This window comes from Ixodes scapularis, unplaced genomic scaffold (assembly GCF_016920785.2).
Source record: "Ixodes scapularis isolate PalLabHiFi unplaced genomic scaffold, ASM1692078v2 PGA_scaffold13__105_contigs__length_92229423, whole genome shotgun sequence".
NCBI classification, from domain to species: domain Eukaryota; kingdom Metazoa; phylum Arthropoda; class Arachnida; order Ixodida; family Ixodidae; genus Ixodes; species Ixodes scapularis.
This window is the reverse complement of record NW_024609839.1, coordinates 71,305,977-71,333,686: the sequence shown is the minus strand read 5'-3', so window position 1 is coordinate 71,333,686 and position 27,710 is coordinate 71,305,977. Positions and strand designations below refer to the sequence as shown.

At 43.1% G+C, this 27,710-nt stretch overlaps 1 protein-coding gene across 1 annotated transcript; it reads left to right on the top strand.

Annotated features, from left to right (window-relative positions):
* Positions 1–5,091: 5,091 nt before the first annotated feature.
* On the top strand, positions 5,092–16,072 carry LOC115316580 (carboxypeptidase inhibitor SmCI-like). Its single transcript, XM_040214184.1, has 5 exons — positions 5,092–5,155; positions 8,728–8,910; positions 12,594–12,764; positions 14,594–14,758; positions 15,873–16,072. Exons 1-5 carry the CDS (start codon positions 5,092–5,094, stop codon positions 16,070–16,072), a joined length of 783 nt encoding a protein of 260 aa, XP_040070118.1.
* Positions 16,073–27,710: the final 11,638 nt, after the last annotated feature.

Sequence of the window (27,710 nt, the reverse complement as noted above, 5' to 3'; positions counted from 1 at the left end):
TCGATTTAAAGAGCTTGGGCGCTTCTTCAATCACCCGATAGTAAAAGCCAATTACTACTCTGCCACTGAATTTCAACCTGCTACTGAATTGGAAAGTTCTCACACTTTGTACGTATAGACAGGAGATCACAACCACGACGGTTGCAGCTCAGAAATTCAACCAGTCCGAGATTGATGAAAAGAGTACGGGCGACACAGTCACGTACTCTCTGAGCATGCTTACCCCGCCGATCCTCGGTCTCAGTGTTCAAGGGTTCAACACGATCAGATATACAACTAATATATTTTTTTAAATATTCTTTGCAATAAAATACGACAAAAAGCTATCCTCACCTGCGTTAGGCAAACACCCACGACGTTTGTTGTTGTTATGATGCCACAGCTAGTACGGTGCATCATACCAAGGTCCACAGCTGTCGAGACCAGTGTTGCTGCTCGCGCTGACAAAATGTTTATTCCACCAATTTACGCGAATTGCACAACAGATGTTATCTTGGCGGATCTTAAAGGGATACTTCAACGAAATTTGAAATATTCCCGTCGTGTTCAAAAATAGGTTGAATATGATCCACAATATCCGTAAATGACAATCGCACGTTTGTATTTTGAGCCTGGTGGCTGTATTTTTCGTTATAAACGGCCCACTCTGGCAAGCGCTCGGAGAAGGCCCAGCGGAGACCACGTGACATCCAACGCAATCGTGACGTAGGTCGTCTTAAGACGAGCAAAGCTACGGCGAGGCTGACGTCGAGAGGATGGCCTAGTCATTCCAGCCACCGAAGCGGTTGCTTTTGTACGAATTTTGAGTGACGGGTTAATCTTCTATAATCTTCTAGGGGGACAATAGCGACTTCTGCGACACACAAAAGGGATTCTCGGGAAGAGGGGAGTTCCTCCTTCTCCCCTTCTCTCGTCGTGGCCGGAGACGAGACAACCTCCGTCACTAGCTGTCAAGGTTCCTAGACGAGCATTACAAACGAGGCGTGTGCGACATCCACCAGGTGCTCTTTGCTAATCGTTTAATTCGTTTTAAAATTCCTTTTCGAGACTTTTTTAACAAGATATTGGTACGTTCTATATGATACTGCTCTTTTGAATACATATAGACCAAAAAATGAGCGCCGAAATTTCGTTGTAGTATTCCTTTAAAGGTTCACGAAAGCTAAGGAAGAATATAATTTATAGTCGTTTTGTAGTTATCTAAGTTACAAATATCATTTACGACTGCCTGCACGTGAATATCGGATGGGAAAGTGAACCCCCCCCCCCCCTCCCACGTGGTCACCTGCAGAAAGGTGGTCATTCCAGAGCGGTTTGGGGTCGTCACCTTGCCCAAAGGCTAGTAACTCGCCTTTTGGGGTAGTCAACGCCTCCAAAGCGCCATTTGACTACACAGGGTAGTCATTTTTTCTCAGAGTGTATGTTACGTTATGTGGCTGTTCCATGACAGGTCGCTAGTGAATTCCAATATATTTATAGGACGAGCACGTGAAGATGGAGTGGCTGCACAGAGTATGTGTTAAAGTGAGCATACTCTGCACGCCCGTAAATGAAATGAGTTGCGTTTCAGGAGAACTAATTGTAATTTGCCACTTTTCGCACCAGTAACTTATTTGGTTAGGATCAGTTTGTAGAGATAACTAAAAGTTATGGTTAGGCACAACATCGTAAATCACGCAGTCATCTGCGAACAATCTAATTAGGAACAATATATGAACGGGGAGGTCATTTACAAATACTAATAATAAAGATACGGTTTAAGAACATTGCCTTGGTGGTCTCCGGATTTGTCAGGACAATGTGAAGGCGATGAAACATTAATTGCGGTGCACTGTGTGGGATTTGATAAAATTCTAAATTCCGGGATGTTATGGCATTGGTGAAGGCGCAGTTGGTTTAGCATAATCATGAGTAGCCTATGGGATACCTCCTCTAAATCTTTAGAAAAATCAATAAATATGGCATCACTCTGTGCGATATTATATAGGTTACTGTGCATTTCAAGAACAAGCTGAACCCAGTTGTGATTCACGAGAATATAACTTTCGAACACGTGCGAATTGAAAACAATACTATTTTTTGTTTGCTTCATGGCGTTTTAATGCATTATGTTCTCAAGAAGTTTGCAGTGGGAACCAGTAAGAGAAATGTGACGATAGTAAGAGCATACATTTCGGTCGCCTGATTTGTAGATGGTAATGACTCAACTAATTTACAGTCCATGAGAAGGTGATCAAAATACAAAGATTGTTTCAAGATATGTAATAAAAAATAAGTTTAATTATATTGTGTAATATTGAGTAGTTTGAAATTAATTTGCTTATCTTCAGAACTCGATGAGTATCTTAACATTTACGTAGTGTTGATTATCTAAAGCGATTTAAATAACATTTATAGAATAATGATGTAAATTGTTAACATGGGACTTGATGTTGCAAGCATCTGCCAAAAAACGGAGCTGAAGTATTGATTAAGTTTGCTGGGACTTTGCTCGTCCGACAATGATAAACCGCCATCACCCCTTTGCGGCAGCTGAAGAACTGCTTCACGACGTAGCACTCAATGTAACAGCCCGAGCACGCGACACCAGCAAATTAATATCGATATACCAGTTTCGAAGCTCCTGAAGTCCATGGAAATTAAATGTGCAACTACGCCGCTCCTACTTTCTGTGCAAGCATGTGCAAAACGCTCCCTTTCAATTTTTAACACGCAGGTTTGCTCAAAGATCGTACTCGCTGAACTGTTACGTATACATCCCGTACAACAACCAGAAGATCTGATTTGAAAATCTTGTAAACAACTCAAAAAATGTCTTCTTAGGAAACCAAATGTTATACATAGCACTGGATAAGGTACATTGCCGAGTGCAGAGGGTCACGAAATGGTTTTCGGTTTGTAAACATTTTCACACATCAAAAGCAGCTGTTGCAGCCGCCTCCATTCACCGCGTCTCTCGGTTTTTATTTTCACTTTTTGTCTAATTTTTGTTTTGGGAGATTAGAACACGAAATAGCACCACCGAGGCCTATGTCAACGACTCTCAAAAAATATTTCAGCGTGAACCGAGGAAATTTCACCCTTTACACCAAAATCCATAGCAAATCTTGTTTTGTGAAGTATTTTGTGACACGACACGCACTCGTGTGCGTCGTGTGCTATTTCTTTCCTCTCTGTTGCCTCTTACTTTGAAACAGCGCAAATCTCGTTCCACAGCTTCAAGACTTTAGACAGCTACTAATTTTTGTCGCTCAGGTGTTACTGTGCGCAGCGTACGTACGTGTTGTTGCTGTTGTTTTCGACCCTTGGCCGCTAGATTTTATCCGAGGAGCTTTCATTCTTAGAGATGAAAAATTCCACCTTCTGTTGTTGAACTGCGGAAGGTGCAAGATACCTGCATCTCTTTACTGGATATTGTTTGCTCGACCGTTGTACATACTGCTATATTTCATTTCTTTAAACTGAGTTGCAACATCTGCCTCTGTCAATGACCCCAAATTTAACGCCGTGTGGCGAGCGCGAGTGCACGTTGTTTACTTGTTTAAATCATTTCCATAAATACAAAGTGGAAAAACAAATATTGGTAAACACCTAGGCTACCCGTAAGGTGAATCAGTGCGACAGCTGAGCAGTGACGTCAGAGTCACTAAGGAGTCATTTCGTAAAAAAATGGAGTGAATGATCGATAAAGGTGCGATTGCGCACCATAGAGTCCGCCTAAGCGTTTCGTATTAAACCGAGTACCATACCAGACGAAATTGTCATAGCTTTCTTATTGGACAAAAACGGAGGCTCTTTTGTGGTACATTGAAGAACACTTTGGAAATCACGCGCCCAAGTTAGAAATCCAGGGAACGACGAAACTGCATGTGTATGCATGGACCGTTTCCTGTCGTTGGTGTGGCTGTCTGAACGTCTTAGGCAATGTTATTGTAAACAAAATAACAACCCCTTTTGGTCACTGAAGAACACTTCCAAAATCACTCACTCGAGTTTCGAGCGTGTAGCTCCACCCAATTTCACGCCCGTGGTTTCGCCGGCTTAACATCATAGCTTTATTGGTTTCATCGTCCGAAAACCTTTCTGGCACAATTAGCGAAAACGCTTTTTTTTATGTTTTCATTATTAGCAGTTTCATGCTTATGTTTCTACGTGCCGTCGTGGTGTCACGTAATTACGTGTCGTCACGTGACGTCATGACATCACGTGACTCACAGTGTCACTTAAAGTCATTATGTCGCTTGGCGTCACTAGGCAACGTGACTTGATACGATACTGTCAGGTCGTGGTGTCAGCCGGTGCCAGGTAACAGGGGGCGTGATGCACGGCGAGACGTCAATGTGAAATCTTTTGTGGGAGTGCAAGAAATGGCTCACGTCGATATGGAGCGCGGTCGACGGCGCGAAACCAACGCAATCTCTCACTTACTGCTATCGCAGTAAGACGCTTGCAGGTAACTCTGCTCGAAGTCACTTTCTGCTGAATTTTCGTGCTTTCACCTTTTTTTCTTTTTTTTTTTATCACTACATTAGGTGGATGATTTAATAGTGTTTAGATATTATAACATCCCCGGCTCTAAAAAAAAATAAGGCATGAAGTGATAAATATGGGTAAACTCATTCAACAGCGCACCGTCTTGCACTACGTGCTCTTTACCCTTTATTCCGACAGATTGAAACATTTCACAATTAAATCTTGGTTCATGTTATTTTATAATGCTTTTCTAAACTTATCACAACCTAATTTACTTATTTATTTTTAATCATATCTAAAATCAGGTTCATATTTTTATTTTTAAATCTTGAACTCTAAAACAGGACGGAAACATCTATTATGAACGTAGTGCGAACACCTTCCAGGGAAATGAACCGACCGAACCTTCAGCTAACGCACCGTTATACAACATTTAGTCATACGTGCAGGAACGCTGGGCTAGCATTGTCCTGTCTTTCTGGTTTTGGAAGCAACGTAATCTCTTTGTTCAAGTGTCGCACCTCTACCCTAGCACAATGACCGCTGTCGTAGTTCAGGTTGGCGAACCAAGACTATATAAGTGGCCGTACACTTTTCTATGCTTCAAAGACATCCAGGATGGAGAAAGTATTTCGATGCCTGCGTCTCGCAGTGGCTGTGGCTGTTTTTACAGAAAGCTTTGGTGAGCATACGTTTCTATTTACTATAACAAGAAACACACAACAACAAAACTAACGACAAATAAGCGAATCTTTAAATTAATTTATGGTTTCGAGCTTAGGTTTGTTCCTGTTCTTTTCGCCAAGTTCTCTAGGTACTAACAATCGCCAACTGAACATTAAATGCTCTGTGCTAAGTAGTATCCGCATGTTAACCATTCCTGACATAGAAATATATACTAAGCCCTTAACTTGTCAAAATTATTCGCGCAATTTTTATTTAACAAAATATTTTTAGTTAGCGCATGTTCTTGTCTGTTAAAAAAAAACAGGTACGCTCATGTTCATGGAACTCTCGAGGTATTTGATTTGCAGTGACATGAATCGTCTGAGCCGTTTTGGAGTACGTTTGGGAGCAGCAGAATATCCAATCTGGAGCACCAAAAATAACTTTTGGAGCCAATTTGATGAATTACCCGAAACTGGGGCGAGAAAACTAGAAGCAACAACCCTGGAGGAGAAAGGTGGACAAAGTCTCCAACTCAGCTAAACATATATTCAGTAACCCTCTCTTATATTTGCATCCTTTCCCCAAGGTCGCCATCCTTTCCACACAAAAGGTCAAAACCTTTTTGAACATCTGTGTAAATATGGTTGCGACATTTGGGGTTAAACTCCGTAACAGCAAAACAGAGAATGAGCGGAACATTCAATTCTTACATCGTTTTGCATGATCATCATCGAAACTTACGTGGCTATATTTTCAGCCAGAAAGAGTTACTCTATTTCACTCTTACGCACTTAGTTAAGGTGTTTCTCGCTACCGCTGCTAGCAGATTCTTTATGGCATCTGGTTAGCCAAAAGAGCATGTCAAGCCCCCTTTCTGCGCCTGGACCACGCCCTGACTCTGCCCGCTCCTCCCATTGACCAAACTCTCTCTATACACGGCTCTGCGATCGGCCACTGCACTATACCAAATGGTTGACGAAAAAATAAAAGTAAATGCACTGTACCAAAACTTTGTTATATATATATATATATATATATATATATATATATATATATATATATATATATATATGAAAGGCTAGTGACGTCACTTCCCACGTCGCAAGGTCCTGTCACCGCTGCAGCTTGCGCAGCTGTAATCTTTACCAGGAAACGTTTACGGTGAGCGCTACGTGCTTCGCATTGTTATCAGGAGCGCCTTATCATCAATTACGTGGTTCGGATGCCTGTTTTCTGCTTGTTCTTTACTTAAACGAATGTTGTGCCGTATGTTTTATGCGTAATATGCACTTTCCGCCTCGATCGCTGGAGCTTTTTTTTTTTCTTTTTCTTGAGGACGCTGACACGAAGAAATTCAATCTACGAGTCATATACAGCTTAGCTGTAAAATCTTTCTGTATTCTATCATATATGCTAGCCAGTCTTATTTTTCACCGAAAGGTTGACTTGTTAAGCACTCACGGATTTTAGTTTTAATACATTCGACGCTTAGTTGCGTGTGCGGCAAACTGCCATGGAGGAGTGATTTCCGTTTAGTACGTAGGCGTGCTGCGGTGAAGCAAAATACGCAACATCGCGATACCTACATTGCAGTCCTCGTCTCACTGCAATGCACGAAAGCGCGGCAAGAAGCACACTCAACGAAGCTAACTAACCTGCCAGAACAAATAAAACAAATTATAAATATCGCGAAACCTCCAAGTGCTTTTAGCGTTTGACACAGAGATCAAATCGAGTAGTATGCTGTTTCGAGCGATAATCGAAAGTTCTGAAAGTTCGCACAAGCCTACCGGACGATCCGGCTGTGTAGCAGAGCCTGAGTTTTTATATATATATTTAGTAAAACATCAAACGAAATTACATTTTGGCGCAATGTTGGCTAAATGCATCATATGTTTGGCAAAATATAGCAAGATGTACAAGGGTAAACATTCCGGCGCAGGTTGGCGCAAATGATGCAGAAATCACATCACTGGATTTGGCACATGTAAATGCTTTGCCGACGTAAGCTGGCCAAGGCAGAATTTCTGCATATGAATGCTCGGTGAATTTAATATTTTTACGTGTTTGCGATGAGGCTGTTCCACACATTTCCGTTGGAGTGTGATCAACAACGTATCAAACGCTTGTAACCGCCTAAGACCAAAGGACTGGCTGGCACATTTGCGCCATCATGTAGCCCTAGAGCATTTCCCATGGGGTATAACTAGACTGAAGGCCTGCTGCATTTGCGAGATCAAATCAACTTGTTACCTATAAGGAATAACCTCTGTAATGTGGTCAAGATCATTTCAAGGTCATCGAGTGAAAAAAAAAATAGTAATTGATGCGGAGATCCGAAACATTTAGGGCTTTTCAATAAGTGGCGTCCATACGTTCCCTCGTCGTAGGCGGGCCAAAAGCGGTTGCAACGCAGTCGATCCACTCAAACTCAAAGGTGTGAATCAGCTTTTAGGGCGATAGGGTCGTGTTGTTTCTGTGGCAGGATGTGTGCCCTTGCTGACGAATAGGTCAAATATCCTGCCTCTTACCTTTGAGCTCAGTAGCTTTGATCGGCACAGAGGCCTTAGTTTAGTCGAAGTTATCGCGTCGTATTTTTTTTTTTCTCTTTTTGAACCGCACATCCGTGTACTCGTTATCTGGATGAAAGCAGATAAGCTCACGTCAAATAAGTCCTTGTGCGTCTGCTTCCCCGCAAGGCCTCTGGTGAATCGTCCGCCGAAATCGATAAAGTGCTAACGAATAACGAGTGCGGGAATTGGGTTTAGTTGAGAAACACGATCGGCCTAAAACAAGATTCATGTTTCCACGAATGTGATATACTCTCAGAAAGATCTTCGACCAACTATACAATTGTACCTCTCCCTCCTTCTGATATGTCCAATCATAGCCGTTCCTTCTCGTCCATGTAATACGCTACATTCGTATTCACTTCCCATATCCAATGACTATGTTTTGGTGCATGTTGTCCCTGCACAAATCGGGTTTTTGAACCGAACAAATTTAGTGGGTGGTCGTTCTTAAGTTCTTTCCGCAGATCACGAATACTATGTCAACAATAAGTCGCGTGCGAATTTTATTAGAGCACTATTTGCTTAAGTCCTCGCCAAATTATGCCTTTCTGGTGTGACATTGAAAAGACTACGCTTGTAACATAGGCTTTAGATACATTACAGTGCGTACGTTGGCGACATCAATTAACAAGGCTAACTTGAGCTTCCTAGAGGTTTCACATTTTCATGACACTATAGTGTCATGAAAATGTGAAACCTTTAGAACACTCAAGTAAGCCTTGTTAATTGATGTCGCCAAGCGTTGACAAGGAGGTCAAGTAAAAGCCGTCAGGCTTCATTGGATACAATCAATTAGTGATATATGTAGTTACCTTGACAGTGTGCTACGGTTTCTTGCTTTCTGTTGCTTTCATGACAATGAATGCCATCGATTTCACATCTATTTATCAATGTTTCACAAGAAAAAAATGCGAACAAACTACGTATGCACAAGAGTGAGCGTTCATAAGATCGTCTATTGATTTCACGTTTACACTTGCACTCATGCACCCGTCAATGTTCTCGTACGCAGGTGGCGTTCTTCATGATGTGTGCAACGATGCTCCGCCTAATCCAGGTTATTGCAGTAATCGCACACTCAAGTTTACTTTCGACCTATTCACGAAGCAATGTCTACCTGCTTATGTTTGCGGCCAAGCTGGCACTAAGAATATCTTCGATACTAAACAACAATGCCAGCAAACCTGTCCGATTGGTAGGTATCATATTCTACAATATAGTACTCCACACTAGAACATTTAAGAGTGGCAACATGTGTGCCTTAAAACATCTGACGAACCTTTTTTTTTTTTCGAAAACTGGACTGAATTAATGGACTATAGTAAAACTATGCGAACATAAAATGATCCGTACCTTTTACATATGATAAAATGAACTGTCTCGATAACACTCAAGCGTAAGCAGAGCCAAGGAAATTCGCTTTTGAAAAACCAAGGCTCAAAATAACTTACTGGACAATCTACTGACCATGATTCGAATAAATAACTGCTCGAAAACATAAGGCTTTAGACTGTTTAAAATAGCTATTCAAAAGAATTCACTGCCCCAAAGTCAAAAACTGTAAAAAAAAAAAATTAGATTCCGAGGACAGGCACTTTTTATGAGTTGTGAATGCGAAAGCATGAATGTCGCTTTTTCGCTTCCTTAGTTCGTCTGTGGTGTACTGGCCTGGAAGGCCATGTTTCGGTACTACCGAGGTGGCGGCCGACGGCCGAGCGCGTACTCTCGTGAAGTGGTCGCGCCGCGCTGAGCTCGGCCGTGCAGCCTATCCGGAGTGTGCCTGGGCAGGCTCTGCCAACACCACCTAGACAGAAGGCCTCCGCATGGTCTCCTCTCCTTCTATGAAACGTCATCAGGTCGGATCGCGCTAACTTGCCTATTGAGCCCGAGCCCGACCTTCGACGCGCTAATTGGACACGGACCCCAGCCGAAAACTGACACAGCACTCGTGCCCAAATCTCACGCCTCGATCGATCTGACTTTGATGACGCGTTGCGGAGGCCTTCTCTCTAGGTGGTGTTCATTCTGCGGCCAGCCACTCCCTCTCACCTGCGGCAGGGGCGCTGCGCCGCCATGGAGAGGGCTTCTCTGCGGGGTGGCGTTCCTTGGAACTACGCCCCGCAGCAGCAAATGGGAGCCTCGTTCCTTGAAACTATGACGCGCTCTAGCCAATGGGAGCCTATCCATCAAATCGCGGCTACGGACGACAGGCTTCGCTCCATTGGAACAGAGGATTGTAGGTGCCGTTTGGCGCAGCTTCAAAAGTTGATAACGCCGGTTCACTCCATGGGATAGCTAATTTTTTTGCATTAAAATATGTAAAACTTAATATTTCTCAAAAAAAAAGCGCTCGAAAGACCTTACCTTTTTCTGTGTGATAGCCAGTGAGACTAGTGCTATCGTAAGGCTACGCTATTATTAATCGTATCGACGAGCACCACAGCGCTCTCTATTCCTGCATTTCTTTAATATACACCAACTCATGTTTACAAACAAACACGAGTGCCCGAAGCGCCAATAGCGGACGCCACCGGCGCCGCGCATGCGCGATGGGGGTGGGGGCAAGAAGCTCGCCGTCGCCCATAAAAAAAACATTGAAATGCGATGTTGTCGGCGTCGGTTTAAGTTCCCGCGCCCTTTTTAGCGTTGAAATTGTTGATTCTACGTCCTCCTAACGATGTCTGACTACTTGAGCGGCGCCAGCGAAATTACTGAGGCTCGTTACACCGCAAAACTTCCGTCAATCATCTGACATGCGGCGATTCATTCAGCGTGGACGCCGCAGGATGTACGCTAAAGCCTGATTCACATGATGAGATTTCGCTCGCAATTTTCAGTAGCGACGTCGGTCGGACTGCAAAAGCGAGAACCGTAGCTGAGATGTCGACGACGATACTGAAAATCGCAAGCAGAATCTAACCAAGTGAATCAGGCGTAACAAGTCGGTGATGGCCACTGGTAACAATGATCAACATCTCCTTGTATCTACTGTTTACGTCCAGCCTGCTTACCAACCTTCAAACTTAAGTCTTTTGAGGCCTGCACTTACTTCTTATCGCAAGTACCAGGCACACGTTTGGTCTACGGGCCGGTGTCCTCTAAAAGAGCAGACGACAAGCAGAAACGTTTGAAAGAGCAGACGACAGTTCGAACGATCAGGCGGCCGTTTGAACTTGAAGACGTACTGAACGTAGTCCGCAGGTGGTCCGTACAACTTGACGATTTTGCGGCGCTCATTTTGAAACAAAACAAATAAATTTGATGACCAGAAGTATCCGTGAATTCAACCCAAAATGCTTCCCGCCTAAGCAATCGTGGTCCGACGGCGTCTGGTTTTCCCTTTTAACGGCACATATCTGCGTTCTCGGACGAACCGAGCGCATGAAAACTGACCTTCAAATCTTTCTCGACACTTTTGGTACAGCCCCAGTCGCAGCATTTTGACGAGAAGGCAGGTTTTTGTCTGGTTCCTTTCAAAACAACGCAGGAATACACGTCTCACATGGGCACTTCCGCCCACAGCCCCGGACCGGAAGTGCGTCCGACGCGCCACCACCGCGGCGTGACGTAACAGAGATGAGTTGGTGTATATATTAGAAATTAAACTGGAATTTTTTTCAATTTAATATTAACTGCGACTTTTTTCCAGCTTCCAAACCTTCTAGATATTGTTTTTCATATTCATATATGTATAAAACATGAAGGTTGTAGAAGCGAAAAGGAGTGACACAGGAATTTTCGACAAGAAGCAAAGCCTTAAAGGGATGCTGAACCGAAATCTAAATTCCCCAAAACACGCGGCAAAAGTGTGCAACGGGATGCTACAAACACGAAGACACCACTCATAGAGCGATATCTCGAACGGATGACCGTATTTTTCAGAAAAAGAGGCGCATTTGGCAGGAATGTTGACGTCATGTTTCTCCGAGAAGGAGAGGGAACGGCCTTGCGTCTTCTCCGCCTCGCGGCCTTGAGCGAGCGAAGCAAAGAGAGGAGGAAACTAGGTATCTTGGCGGTCACGCGCCTCGTCGGCCTGGTTCAATCTCGACTTCTTCCAAAAATACGGCCGTCCATTTGAGATATCGCCTTACTAGTAGTGTTGTAGGGATTGAGCATCCCGCCTACAGCTCCTGCATTGTTTTTTTTTTTTTAAATCCAGATTACGGTTCACCATCCCTTTAACGAAATGTCGACTGCCCCTCTCATGTCTCTCTAAGGTTTCTCTTTTAGTCAAATACTTATTTAGTTTTAAGACTCTATGCTTCTTTTTTAACTGTAATAAAAACTTTATCCTAGTTTTCCGATCCCGCACCTCGTTCGTTTACACTTAAAGTACAAGTCTTGGTCCATTTCCTACGCAAATGTAAAAAATAAAGTTTGATATTTTGATCAATTGAATATTTGTAATATATAGCGTTATATATATAGAACCATATATATAGAACCAAAAGACGCCTTTTTAATAGGCATATTGACTAATGCCCGCTATAATTATGCCGATTTAAAATCTTGTTGTAAACTTCAACGTGCAACGCACATACTAGTTGCTAATACGTCAGTCGTGGTGTAAATAATCAAGATTATAAGCAAATTCAACATGGTGTTAGACGTTGTTGACCGCTGGATACGAGGCGCTAGGAGGGTAGGAGGTTATTTACAATATTTACAAATGGTGCATGCTGGTGCAGCCGAGTCAGGAGTGTGCGGAGGTTCTTCGTTTTTCATGTCGACTAATGAATGACGCGGACGTTTACAATAATGTGGGCCTCCACACCAGTGGCGACAACTGCCATTCAGACCTAACAAAATACTTCAGATTTGTATTCGTTTTGTTATTGTTTTTTCTTCTGATCATTCACACTGTCTATCTTCCTCCAGATCAGTTCTGCACTATGCCAAGACCATACACTTCGTGCAGTGCTGACGCTGCAATAATAACTACGTGGCATCTGAGTCCCTTCACCAACACATGCATTTCGGCCACCGGTTGCGCCTTCGCAAAGGCAGATTTTCAAACGCAGAGGGAATGCCAAGCGGCCTGCAGAAAACGTAAAATACGATTGAGCCTTTTATGCGCGAACTCGTGTGTTCGGCAACCTTTTAGTCACAAATCGACTCGCGCAAAGTCTATATCAATAGAAAAAGATCTAATCGGAGGGCGTGGCAGACTTGGCGGCAGGTGGGGGCGCTGCTCGCGCTCGTGGCATTTCAATATCGCGGTGAGTGAAAGGATGGATCTTCGTCAGAGAGCGCTGATGCAGTTTGGCTATTGTCTTATCGCATTTCTCTCTCCTCGGACCAATACAAAATTGTCGGTAATTCGCACCGCAAATCCACGAGTCACCGCCGTCGAGTGGGTCTTTCATATTGGTGGAAACTGTCTTATGGTTCCCAGGCACTACCACGCATGATTATGGCTGCGTGGTAGTGCCTGCGTGCCTCGTGCGTAAGTGCGTACGTGCGCGCGTCTGTGTATTTGTGTGTGTGCTTCTGTATTCGCTCTTTCTCGCGTGAGTTGAAGCGTAATGGTGCCAGCGCGCGAATAGCCCCCAACCACTTCCGGTTCCGAACTAGACGACCGGGTTTAGCAGTATTTGCGAAATCAAATATACCTCGCTATCTTCAGGAAATGGCAACCTTATAGCATAGGCCGACATAATTTCCTCTCATGATAAAATAATTATAAGTAAAAAAATTAGGAGAGATACGTGAACCGAAAGTGTGCCGGGGCCACACAATAGATGGCGACACTGAGTTTGTTGCCAAACAAAAAGGGCGAATATGCTGATATAATCGCACTCGCATTCACAGCTGATTACGTGCCAGACAGGTCGAAGTTCCCAAAAAATTATGTACTTTATAAATTGATAATAATATTTATTTGCGACAGGTCGACGTATCCTATAGGTGGCTCGCACGGCTAGATATTAGCGACGTGCGCGAACAAAAACATCGGTGGGGTCGCAATTCGCGATTGACTTAACAGTCTCTGCGACGTCTTTATCTGGACTAATTTCTATTTCAGCAACAAAACTCAGCGCAACATTTAAGTGTCAACTTGGACGACGTCAACTTAAGAATGATATGACTCCATTGTTATAACACGACTTTTGATCGGTCTAGTTGGTTCACACTTGACATAAATAAAATACATAGCGCAAACTGAACAACGCCGCAGGGGCACACATACGACAGGACTGCCATTGTTTTAGATACCGTCAAACTTGTAGCTCAAAACTGATGATAATTAGTCAATGATTACATCTCGCAATGTCACTGTGAGGAATATCCTGGTCGTGATGTCATGAGGGAAGTCCATAAGAGGGCGCCACCGAACCACCTCGTCCCTAATTCTCCGTTTCACTTTAAGTGCGAACGCAGTCGACGCTGCAGTCAGATCGAGTCAATAAAACAGCACCAAAAGCTTCTTCTCCGGTCGCCCATCGCCTTTGTGCGTCGTCCATCGCCGGCTAAACCAATCACGCACTCTCAATGCACCATCATTCGGCGGTTCTTTCCTGAGAAATCAAGGAACCAGCCTTTTTTAGGACGCCGCAAGCACACCCCTGAGAAACGCGTTTTAGGCACCGTGCCTGAAGTGATTCACGTGTCCTGCCACTGAACGTCTTTCGTGCAAACCACAAAGACCAAACATAAATGATATGACCTATCTGTTGCATGAGGACCTTCGGATGATCATCGGGGCGCATATTTAACATTTCGGTTAACTAACAAATACAACCTATCAAAGTGAATATAATTGAAGAGTGAATAAAAGAAAGAAAAATATGGGCATAAAAACATAAAGGAAAGAAAAACAAAAGATATATTCCCAAAATATATCTTAATGAAGTGAAATGTTTCTTCTATAATTGCAGACACCGTGTGTTATCAGCCAAGCAGTAAAGGAGAACCCATTGGAAGCGTGGGGAGCGTCTGGCATTTCAGTCGTAAACAGCATCGTTGCATTAGGACTGCATATCCTGAAGAAAATATGACCATTTTCAGGACTGAAAAGGATTGCATGGAAACCTGTCCCTACGGTAAATACCAACATCTAAACAATTACTGGACATATTCGGGAAAAACAATTAAGTGCATTTATTGCTTTATGATAAACACGTATAAACCTCTGCAACTCCTGCTACCTCAAACATCAGTAAAATCACTCCTCTAACTCTTTGAGAAGTTATTTACAAATGTGTTATTTTCTCTCCGAGAGGAGAATGACGGATTAAAAATACTACCACTCACGCGAGGCAGTATACCTCCGCGATCGCAATGGCAGACATACACGTAAACCTTAGAAATATAAGCGTGCAACCTATGCCTTTTCTAAAATAAAAAAGAAGTTTTTTTAAATATTTTTATGGGAATTGTATTGATTATGCTGATATGTTCGGATAGGGTTCTGCTAGGTCATATTATAAGTTTTTTACGATGCGTGGTTGAAATACAGCAGTATTCAAAAACGAAAACCAATGAAAGATGAAAAGCTATGACAGCCTCCAGACGCCCGAGAACGCGCTCTAACATGAAAGCGCATGATTCGAGGGCGCACCACGCCACTTCAGGTCCCGACATAAAGAGCCTAGATTTACGAGAGTGGGCGATTAAAATAATGAAAATCGTTTACTATTTAATGGCGGACACTCGTGTAGCGAGGATGTAAGCGGGTGGAGTGCCCGAGGGCGCTTGCAGACCATCGACGCTTTCGTCGCCTCGTCGGAGCTCGCATTGTAAACGCGACCCGTAGACCACGCCACCCCGATCGAGATGTTGGAAACACGCTGAAATCTAGGCGCGCTAGTCCGACACGAGAGCGCTAACGGCGCCAGTGGGTAGTTGCGCCAGTTTCTAATGTTGCACACAATGTTGCTTTTCTGTTACATCATTAAGCGTAAGAAAGAGGAAACGTAGAGCCACAAAGAATCATTTTGCGCAATGTCTTGTGTTTCTTCGCGTCAAGGCAATCGTCGATACGCTGCTGTATTCTGTCTGCCTTTTTAACATTTAACTTGTTTGAGATACAAAAAAAAAAAAGTCCACGCCTCGGCGTAATTGAACAATACGTGTTATCTGATCACATAGTTTCACCGTGCCAGTAAGGGCATTTTCACCGGTGCGTAATAAACATTGTTACTTTTCTACCCACAGGAGGGCACTTAGAAGAATGCAAACTCCCTAAAAATGAAGGCTACGACTGTCTGCAACAAGGAAAGTCTTTCATCCGGTATTACCATGATCATAAAAGTGGCCAGTGTAGTCGTTTTTTCTATAAGGGCTGCTTGGGGAATGCCAATAACTACTTAACAAAGCGTGCGTGCGAAGTAACCTGTCAAGTTTTAAGAAGGTAAGCTTTACTTCAACATTTTTAAGTCATAAAAAGATAACCTAGAATGTTTCAGTGAGCTCCTGTAGACGAATCTTTACATAAATGTAAGACACTGATACAATAATTGTACGCTATATTATGCCCTTTATCTTATGATGTGTACCATGTAAGCTGTTCTGAGAATCGAAAAATTAACTCAGTTATATAGTCTCTATCATGGTATGTCTCGACCGCCAATAAGAGTCCATAATCCACGCGCGTTCAATGCAAACAATCTTCAAAGGACCGCGAACACTAACAGATAAATAAAAACCAGAAAATATATACCTCGCGAAAAACTAAATACTTATTTGACCTCTGTACAACGTACTCACATTATTTTGATAAATAACTTCATTGACATAAGAGTTTATATTATGGGCAATCTGGGGGTGCAAAGCGTTGGATTTGGACCAGGTGGTCCACATGCCGGATCTGCGAGGGGGCCAAGTGCAATAGGTCACGCGAGCGGCGCTCAGCCGCTCGCGTGGCGCGGTGGGTCTTGTGACCGCGGCGCGGGCGATAACGGCCATTTGTTTACGTGTTGTTGATCCAGCGCGTTGTGCCATTCTCCGAGACGGGTAGCAGCAAGGGAATTCCTATAACATACAGGGCGGTTCACCAACGACTGGAAATAATCCTGAAAAGACACTTGAAGTAAAAATATAATTTCTTCAGGATTACGTTACTCAACACGACGGACGACAGATTAAGGAGTGCGAAGTGGCCATCGAATTATCCTAACACCACTAATTAACTTTCCGATGTATGTTTGCCTTGGCTGGCGCGCCCCCTTCAATTAAGAATATCCCCTGCATGTTGTCAAAGTATGCCATCGACGTTGTTATAATTTAGCCGTCTAAATTCTGCTTATGCTATTCTCTTGCAAATGTAAGCCACGACGAGACTCAGATACCGAAACTAGACGCAAAACATGAACGTAATTTCCACCCAGAAGTGACGTCAGTATCAACCACGAGCACGGGTAGCGAGCCATAGCAATCTGACCTCCAGGGATGCGTCAAGTTGTCGTAGTAATATCTCCTCAAACTTTCTTTTTTTTTTACAGCAATAGTTGCTAAGCGCTCTTCCACCCACCTAGAAATAATTATGTTGTTAATATCACTAAGTTCTTGAAAAAAAATCACCCTAAATACATACCATTGTTTTTTCCGGGATGCGATCCTGAGTCCGCTGGTTGCGGAGCGAGCTCGCCACCGCTAAGCCACACCACCTATCATGGATGAAGAAAGAATAAAACAATTAAAACAGGGACAACACAACCACATCTTTCACTGAAAGATGTGGTTGTGTTGTCCCTGTTTTAATTGTTTTATTCTTTCTTCATTCATGACTTAAACCAACATGCTCTTCTCCCAAGCACACCACCTACTTCAGCACGCATATCAGTCTCGTGCATCGTCCGCTACATTGACGCAGTTGTGGTGACGTCGTATCACGTCATTCGAGTGTCATTCCTTCAACTAGAGAAGATATTTATCTATTTAGCTTGTGCAGGCTTGCAACCGGGCCAATGGAGAAACCTTTCGCCCGGTTGCAATTTGATGTGGTAATTGTGACGTGTTTAGCATGGTCCTCCTGACGACGCTAAGCAGATCAGAATTCCTGACGTATAACCAACATATATTCATCTCGTCAAGTGGTATGTGTACTCAACGTGAATAATTTCTGCCGTCTAACACATATGTACTGAACTGCACACTTCAATGCGGTCGCTTGTTTAGCACCAAGGTAAACATAGCAGTCGTGCTTGAACCATTTTAATACATTTTACTCCAACCTGCCTTTCATTTCAGAAAACCAAAGACAGCTGAGCTTTCAATCTCTTCTTTAAACGAAGCATCTGAATTATAACAACGATAATATAATCTCTCGGTTGAATTACTAGAATCATTGGTAAAAATAAAGAAATAAAGAACTACTTTGAATGTATACTCCAAAATAAAATCATTCCAGTAGGAAAAAAAGAAGAAAAAAAAGCTTGTCAGTTTTTGTTTATCTTGAAATATCGACAGTTGCGACTTTATCTATGTTCCTATAACTTCCTCAGGGTATCTCGATTACCTCTTACTTCGTTCAAAAAATATAGACTACCTGTTGCTTAGAAAGCTTTTCTAAATTATGCGTAGACATACATCATGATATTTACAGCCGGGCTTAGTTTGGAGCCCACTGGCATGGTATACTTTGAACACACGCTCGATTGGTGCGGCTGTTAAAACGACACTGCTCTAATGACGGAACCCCTGATGAGAATCAAAATAATGACGTCGGAAGATGTGCTCACGCGCTGGCAATGTTTTACCGCTGAGCCCCAGAAGCAAGTTCAACACTGCACAACATTCTAAAATGCTTCAACATTTCAAAACGCAGTCAACTGACCGAGTGCGTGTAAGAATCGCTTCCGGTGCATTTGTTGCTTTTAGGTACGTACATTCCTTTCATGTTTTCTGCTTTCTGTTTCGTAACTGACAAATGTGTATGTTAATATATTTTTGTATATGGCCTCTGCACAAGCTTCTCTCATATTAAAGTTTAAAAAATATATTCGTACGAACCTTTATCGCTTCTTGAACAAGTTTTAATAGTAACTTGGATTAATACTAATTCACTAGCATTTAAAAATCAGTACAAAGATATTACAAGCTTACCAACGAACAGTTACTTGTTTCAAAAGCTCTATTTTAACTGCAGTAAAGTGGAGATTTGGGCCAGTTGGTTCATTGCAAGCAAAAAAGCGCCGAAAAAATACAGGGACACAGACGAAGAGAAACAGGACAAGGCGCACTCTCAACTGATGTTTAATGAAAAATTCACACGTTATATAGCCACACACACACAAAAAAAAAAAAGAAAAAAAATCATTTCTTTTCTATCTACTCAGCCCGCGTTTCAAAAATTCAAACTCATTTGTAGATAAGGATACCGACGTGTCACTTATACAATTCTTGTCTCTGGTCCTAATTGCATACGCCTCGTGTAATTCCCGCGACACTTTATCTTTGTATCTAGCCAAAATCTTGGTGTCATTGAAGGCCGGGGTGCAAGAGCATTTATTGCAATGAATTGCAAGGTGCCCCGAAGGCGTCGTTCTTGTAGAGGCAGCGTGCTCTCGGGTGCGATCATTAACGCACCTGCCCGTCTGGCCCACGTATGTCATCCCACACGTCATGGGGATTTCATAGACGACGCCAGTGGCACATTCAACGTACTTATTTCGATGTTTGGTAGTGCAGGGATCTGAAGATGGCTGTGGTGAATTGATCTGGCGACAAAGTCGTGCCATCTTATTGGGTGCTGAAAAAGCTACCGGTACATTGTAGCGCTGGGCTACCTTTTTCAGATTGTGCGTTACATTGTGCATATATGGAATGACAACAGGCCTCGTGGTCGGTCTATCGCTGTTTGATTTCCGATTACCTTTAATCTTTTTTATTAAGCTTTCTGCCACTTCAACCAAGGCTCTCAACGGAAAACCAGCCCTCTGCAGGCGTTCTATCTGACCCTCGAAGCTGCCTTGCGCACTGTGCAAACATGACTTTCTGAAAGAAGCCCCCAGGCACGAACTGGCTATGCCCCTTTTCACTACCTTCGAGTGGGCGGAATCAAAAGGAAGGATGCCCTTCCTAGTTCGAGGCGCGTACTTCCAACAAACATGGTCCCCCAAAAACGACAGCTCGAGGTCCAAGAATTGCAGTTTGCTTTCTTTTTGTAACTCATGCGTGAATGTCAACCCGGAGCAACACAATTTAAACACGTCTAGCAACTGAGAGACTTCACTGCAAGGGGGCCAGTGCATGCGCAGTGGGTTTTCCATCGATGTCGAGGATTTATTTTACTCGATTCCTCATGAACCCCTATTCTCGGCGGTGAGACAATGCATAGACCAGAACGGAGTTGTCGCTTTCCAGAATTCTTCGGGCATCAGTGTTGATAGCTTTCTTGAGCTCCTGGTTTTTTACTTAAAACATACGTTTGCGTCATTCGAGGGGGGTCTTTATGTGCAAAGAAAAGGCGTTTGCATCGGGTCCTGTGTTGCACCTGTTTTGTGTGACATTTTTCTAGGCAGCTGTGGAAAAAACATCGCTTTGAACATTTCGAACGATGACAATGTGAAGATCTTCAGATACGTCGACGATTTCCTCATCCTTAGCCGCTCGGCGGGGCCCCCTTGCAGTGAAGTCTCTCAGTTGCTAGACGTGTTTAAATTGTGTTGCTCCGGGTTGACATTCACGCATGAGTTACAAAAAGAAAGCAAACTGCAATTCTTGGACCTCGAGCTGTCGTTTTTGGGGGACCATGTTTGTTGGAAGTACGCGCCTCGAACTAGGAAGGGCATCCTTCCTTTTGATTCCGCCCACTCGAAGGTAGTGAAAAGGGGCATAGCCAGTTCGTGCCTGGGGGCTTCTTTCAGAAAGTCATGTTTGCACAGTGCGCAAGGCAGCTTCGAGGGTCAGATAGAACGCCTGCAGAGGGCTGGTTTTCCGTTGAGAGCCTTGGTTGAAGTGGCAGAAAGCTTAATAAAAAAGATTAAAGGTAATCGGAAATCAAACAGCGATAGACCGACCACGAGGCCTGTTGTCATTCCATATATGCACAATGTAACGCACAATCTGAAAAAGGTAGCCCAGCGCTACAATGTACCGGTAGCTTTTTCAGCACCCAATAAGATGGCACGACTTTGTCGCCAGATCAATTCACCACAGCCATCTTCAGATCCCTGCACTACCAAACATCGAAATAAGTACGTTGAATGTGCCACTGGCGTCGTCTATGAAATCCCCATGACGTGTGGGATGACATACGTGGGCCAGACGGGCAGGTGCGTTAATGATCGCACCCGAGAGCACGCTGCCTCTACAAGAACGACGCCTTCGGGGCACCTTGCAATTCATTGCAATAAATGCTCTTGCACCCCGGCCTTCAATGACACCAAGATTTTGGCAAGATACAAAGATAAAGTGTCGCGGGAATTACACGAGGCGTATGCAATTAGGACCAGAGACAAGAATTGTATAAGTGACACGTCGGTATCCTTATCTACAAATGAGTTTGAATTTTTGAAACGCGGGCTGAGTAGATAGAAAAGAAATGATTTTTTTTTTCTTTTTTTTTCTTTTTTTTTTTGTGTGTGTGGCTATATAACGTGTGAATTTTTCATTAAACATCAGTTGAGAGTGCGCCTTGTCCTGTTTCTCTTCGTCTGTGTCCCTGTATTTTTTCGGCGCTTTTTTGCTTGCTCTATTTTAACGCAGAAAAGTTTCCGAATTTGAAAAACCCTTTCGTATGAGAGGTATTTCAGTGAGGTCGTTAATAAGCCTACTTCTTATAATCCTATCGATAGCTAAGCTTATTAAATGAGCCGAGCATTTTAATTATATACTGAAGGGGTGGTGTAGTTAGATATTTGCACAATTTTACACAGGCAAAACCGTAGCCTCGTTTAAAAATAAACGAATTTTGTGCCGGCGTTAAACAGTCTAATGTTTGCAAGCTGGCTGTCTAACAACAAAACTTATTACGATGTGGTTAATATAGCTAAGGCATGAAAGGTGAATATGGTGTGAAATATAATGTATAATGTCTAATAAACGGAAGCATGAACAAATTGATACACGCGAATTTTGTAAATGGTCGAGTTCACACCGTCGAACTACAGATACGTCTTGCAGATAGCAACTGATTCCACCAATTACGTGACACATAACTACCGCGGCAAAGCCGGGTCGAAAAACAATACCAAAATTTGTCCTGCAAAGGCAAAACATTGACATTTAATATTTTAATACGGAAGTAGTGAAGTAGTACTTGGCTTTTTCAAGCTTCTTCTTAAAACAATTTTGTGACATTCCCGGCTTTGTCTTCTGCAAAGATAGTACTTTCTAGCCTCCTATTTTCACGGGGAAAGCGTGCACTTAAACAGTAAATTAAGCAAATGAACACGGCGTGACACACGGGAGAAAATAGCTGGTACTCGTTGCTGTTTCTGGACTCCGCTTCAGGGTGTCTGAAATATGCCTAAGTCTTCTAAACATAGTAAAACGTTCACAATATGCATTTATTCACAAAGACAAGCTAATTTTTGTTTTTGTTTTTTCTTTATGCAGTGTGGCTTTGAATAGTTTACACGTCCTGTTGTCTGCTCGCTTCGCCTATCGGGAGATGGCGCCACAAATTAATAACCTGTCCCTTTTATATTTCTCCTCGTCATGAAGTTGAGGTACACATTGTTACGCGAACACGACATCGGCGCATTTTCGCATTTTACTTCTAAGTAGTATTAGCGAGCACGAAATTTTATCGCTTACATTATAGAACTAAATGAGCTTTTTCTGTAGCAATAATAACTTCGATGACATCCCTTGTTTTCGAAGAGAAAAACTGGAAAAACCGGCGATCGCTTGTTCGCGCTAACAGTGTCGCGCTCTGTACCTATCGCTATCGCATCTACTTTCCAATCTTCTTTCCTTCCTTGCACATCCCTCGACTGAAGCCACCTTCGCGGACCAATTACATCCAACACTGACACAGTATTTTTCAAATCTGCTCTAACCAATCTCTCTCTCTCTCTTTTTTTTTTTTTTTCTGAGTGTAATTAATACACATTGCATTGTTTTGATCCCAACTTTGCTCTGCCCCTCTGTAATGCCTTCGAGCTCTGAAAGTAAAGCAAACAAATAAATAAATAGGATCGCTCGAACGGATCCGAAGCTGTAAAATGAGCCGCAGAAATCGGCGTCTGCAGATATAAAGCTGACACTTTCAACGAATAGCGTTGAACGGGTCAACTTTACCTTGCGAAATTTCAAACCTACTTCTCTTCCTGAAAAAAAAAAAAAAAAATTATGGCAACAAACTTGTTACAGTCAAGGCCAGGCACGTTCAGGAGGCCAAGTTACCACAATACTAGCTAGAAAATAAGGCCTTTGCATGACGTCACGTTAGTGGCACCCCGACCCGCCCCAAGCGGCAAGCACGCCCAAGCTCGACGAGAAACGGCGTCCGTCTTGGCGTCGCTGCCACGTGCAAGAGCCGCGTTTTTACACCGAAGCTGGTTATGGCTAGGGTGGCTAGGGTTCAGTGGATTTTTCGTGTGCGTCAACAAAAACTCAGAGAAGGTTCGCACCGCCCTCTCTTTGTCGTCGTTCCAAGCCCCGCTTGCGTTCCTAGTTTCCTTTCCTTGCACCGGGTGGCAGTCCCGTCGCGCGTATCTAGTTTCCTTCGGCTCCTCGGGGCGGCTACAGTCCTCGACATGTGTGTGCGTACCTTTCGCAACGATGACCACCGATCAAGACAATATTTAAGTTCGTACCTTTGTCCAAACTTCTGCGTCGCGTCTGTGTCGTGTGCTAAACAGCTTCCCTGGTCCTCCACCTTCACAGAGTGGAATGGCTCACGATGTTTTGTGAGACGCTACAAGACGCGCTGGGTGCTATGCTGACGCAAGCTTAGCTTGCGTCGCATAGCCCCTGTTGCTCGGCCTATAAACGAAGCAACGTGGATCCACTAGGGACGACGTTTGGGTGCGAAAGCTGGAGTATCAGAGCAACTAGCTGTAAGGACTCTACGCGGTAGTATTAATTTGCGGCGCCATCTCCCATTTGGCACAGCGAGCAGACGACACGCTTTGTTGTCTGCTCTCTCCGCCTATCAGTAGATGGCGCCACAAATCTCCACACCCGGTGGTCTGCGAGCGCGTGAGCGACGATCGAACGTGTTATAGCTTGCGGCTTGAACTGTAATATTACGGCTTGAACGTGGTGGGGCGTGAAAACATACAGCGCTTAACAAGACAAGACAATCTACAGGCCCATTGACAACGTTGTGTAAAAACAAGATATCCCGACAACGCCGTCTGTCAAACAGAGTATATAAACCAAGTCTTTTGAGCAGCCGATAGTGATTATAATTAAACTTACGTTCAAAAAACGATCGAAAACGATGCGAATAAAACGCTTCTGTACACGCTCGATAGAGCAAGATGCTGTCTCATTTATACAATTCCACACTATGGATGCAAACTCGAGTTTTGAGCGAATTCGACAACAGAAGAAACGAACGATACACGCATAGGAAGAAAATTGTCTTGTGAAACTGCTTTCAATGTCCTAAGTGATGCTTTGTATGTGACGGACACGTGATAATTAAAATTCAATGCCTTATCTATAAAAACTCCAAGATCACGAGCAACACACACTCGTTTGATGACGACGCCATCTAAGATATAACTAAACGCAAGGAGCTTTGGCTTTCTACAGAGACCTATAGCCTGTGTTTTATGTCCATTAAGCAGGAGATCATTATTAAAGCATCACCTAGCTATGTTATCGACATCGCTTTGAAGAAATGTGCATTCAGAATGTGAACCAACATGACGAAACGACATTATATCGTCCGCGAATAAAAGCACTTTAGAATTTTTTACGTAAGATACAATGTCATTCACAAAGATTGAAAACCAAAGAGGACCCAAGATGCTCCCCTGAGGCACCCTTGACGACGAAATAGAGGTTTTGGACATAAATCCCCATACACGAACACAGTTCGTACGATCGCTAAGGTAGCTCCTAAACCAATAAACCCTCTGTAATGTCTTCGGACCTTGAAGGTAAATAAATAACTAAATAAATTACAATACCTTGAACATAGGCCGTAGTCATCTAGTTTACGCAGGAGCCGATCATGATCGACCCTGTCTAAAGCCTGACTTGTCAAAGTGGATGACGTCTACTTGTTGATGGCCGGGAACAAATGGCACAGCATAATCTAAGAATCTGCACAAATTTGTTTCCACCGATTTTCCCTTCAAGAATCCGTGTTGCTCAGGACAAAGTTTTTGGCGGAAGTATTTGTAAAGACCATCATGCAGCGTCATCTCAATAACTTTAGAGAAACTAGATAATAAAAAGACAGGGCGATAGTTGCTGACAATTGTGTTATCGCCTGATTTAAATATCGGAACTATCACTGAGTGCTTCCATAGAGACGGGAATCTGCCCGATTGTAGCGACAGGTTAAAGATATGAAGCAACATCGGAGTTAAAATATGAGCACATCCCTTTAAAATAAAGCTCGGTATTCAGTCTGCGCCAGCAGATAACTTTTACTTCATGTCTCTTATGCATGCATTTATCTCAAGCTCATCTATTGGAACAAACGGAAAAAAAATCAGAGGTATTTGGGCATTTCACAGCTGAATTCGTGTTAGTTCCAGAGGAGAAGCATGACATAAAATTATTGATTGATTGATTGATTGATTGATTGATTGATTGGGGTTTCATGGCGCAAGGGCTACTAAGGCCAAAATGCGCCAAGAGTGGAACTATTGTATAAGCAAGGGTTTGTAGGAAGAAAGAGCTATAGTAGCTGAGGATGTAATAAAACTACGTATATGAGATTGTATAACTGTATACAGGATGAAGGCGAGTTCGGATTACTAATTAAAACCATAGTCGGAGTATAAGGCTGATGTTTTTAAGAAAATTAGACACAAGCATGTGGAATCAACGGCTGTTCGCCAAGTAAAATAACTAAGTGCAGCGGAAAATGTTCTTGATATATTTGCAAAAAAAAATTTGAAACAACCTTGGTCATACTTCGGGCACTCAAGTAGGATGTGTGATATAGATAGAGATCTCGCGCATCCTCTCCACGCAAGAGATGCCCATAGGTGAGAGGCGTATGACCAATCCGTAGCCGGCACAATACCACCTCATAAAAGCGTTCCCGATGCCGGGCGCTCTCCCAGTCACTTAGAAAAGGTTTTACAGCATGCAGTTTATGTGTTTCATTATTCCATTCGCGTTGCCACTTAGTTTGAATGCAACACTTCAAAGGGATGTGGTAGTCTTTGTATGGTATTTTTTGTAGGTCTATTTGTCTCTCATTTGCAGAATTTGCAGCACTATCGGCCTTTTCATTACCTGGGATGCCGACGTGGCTTGGGACCCAGCAGAAAATTATCTCAATCTTCTTGTACGAGGTAGCGAAAACTTTATTTTGTAATTCTAGAACAAGTGGATTTCTAATGCGCTTCAGTGATGTAATTGCTCTTAATGAGCTCAAGGAATCTATGTGAACAATTGAGTAGCGGAGCCTTTTTTTTGTTGCGTAGTCAACAGCTAACAGCAGGCCATAGAGCTCAGCTGTCAGTACGGTGGCTGCATTTTGGATTCTCTTCATCTGTTTCACAGATGGCGCTATCATAGCACAGCCAACCACAGAGTCTGTTTTAGTTCCATCTGCATACAGACCTACGTACTGTTCATATTGATTTTGTAGCTGAAAGAATTCCTGCCTCATGACTTCACTTGGTGTATCTTCTTTGGAATGTTTAGTCAGTGTAAGATCACAATTAATGATATGATAATCCCACGGGGCTATAGTGGTTAAGCATTGAACTACTGGAGGCCTGGGATCTAGTTCTAGAGACGCAGCATAATCCATATTCCTAATTGCAAAAGGAGGAACAACGGTTGGTTTATTTTCAGACGTTCTCTGGAACCTGGTGTTTTCGAGGTTATCGCAGGTAGGGTGCTGAGGGACAGAGCGAATTCGAATAGAATACATAAACCCCAGAGCAAACCTCCTACTTTCAAGGGATGGCTCATTAGCTTCTGCATTCAGACTAAGTACCGGAGAGGTGCGAAATGCTCCAGTAGCCAATCGCAATCCCTGGTGGTGAATGGGGGCCAACATCTTTAGGACTGAAGCTCGGGCAGAGCCATACACAATGATCCCATAATCAAGCCTGGAGCGAACAACCGCCCGGTATATGCGTAACAGACAGCCTATCGGAGCCCCATGATACATGTGATAGAACCTTAAGGATATTCAGCGATTTGAGACATTTAAGTTTTAAGTTCCTAATATGTGGAACAAAAGTCAATTTCGAATCAAATACGAGTCCCAGAAACTTACGTTCACTTTTTGTCGCTATTGGTATTCCATATATTTGTAAATGAAGGCTCTTGCAGAACTCCACGCCGGCGAGAAAAACACACAGAGGCAGTTTTTTCTGGTGAAAATTTAAAACCGTTTGTGTCAGCCCATTTTTGTAACGTGTTAATTGCCAGTTGAACCCGACGTTCACATATTGCAGGATTACGGGACGAGACAGATTTGAATATCATATACATATATAGAACATTGCACGGAAGGAGGTATAGCACGGGCAATAGAATTCAACTTTACAATGAAAAGGGTTACGCTAAGGACACCTCCCTGGGGAACTCCATTTTCTTGAAAAAAACTCCCCGGAAAGGGTTGTTCCCAATCTTACATAAAAAGTGCGACATTGCAAGTAACTTTGAATAGCACCTAGCATTCTACCTCGGACACCAAGCAAAATAAATTCTACGAAATTCCAAAACGCCAGGCCGTATCATATGCCTTCTATAAATCAAAAAGGACAGAAACACAGTGTTGCTTATCTACAAATGCCTCCCGTACAGTGGTCTCAAATCGAACCAGGTGGTCGAGCGTGGATCGAAACGAACGGAAGCCGCACTGATATTTGTCTAGAAGGTTGCTTTTTTCTAGGTAATACATAAGTCTTTTGTTTATCATTCTCTCCAGTGTTTTTGAGAGACAACTCGTTA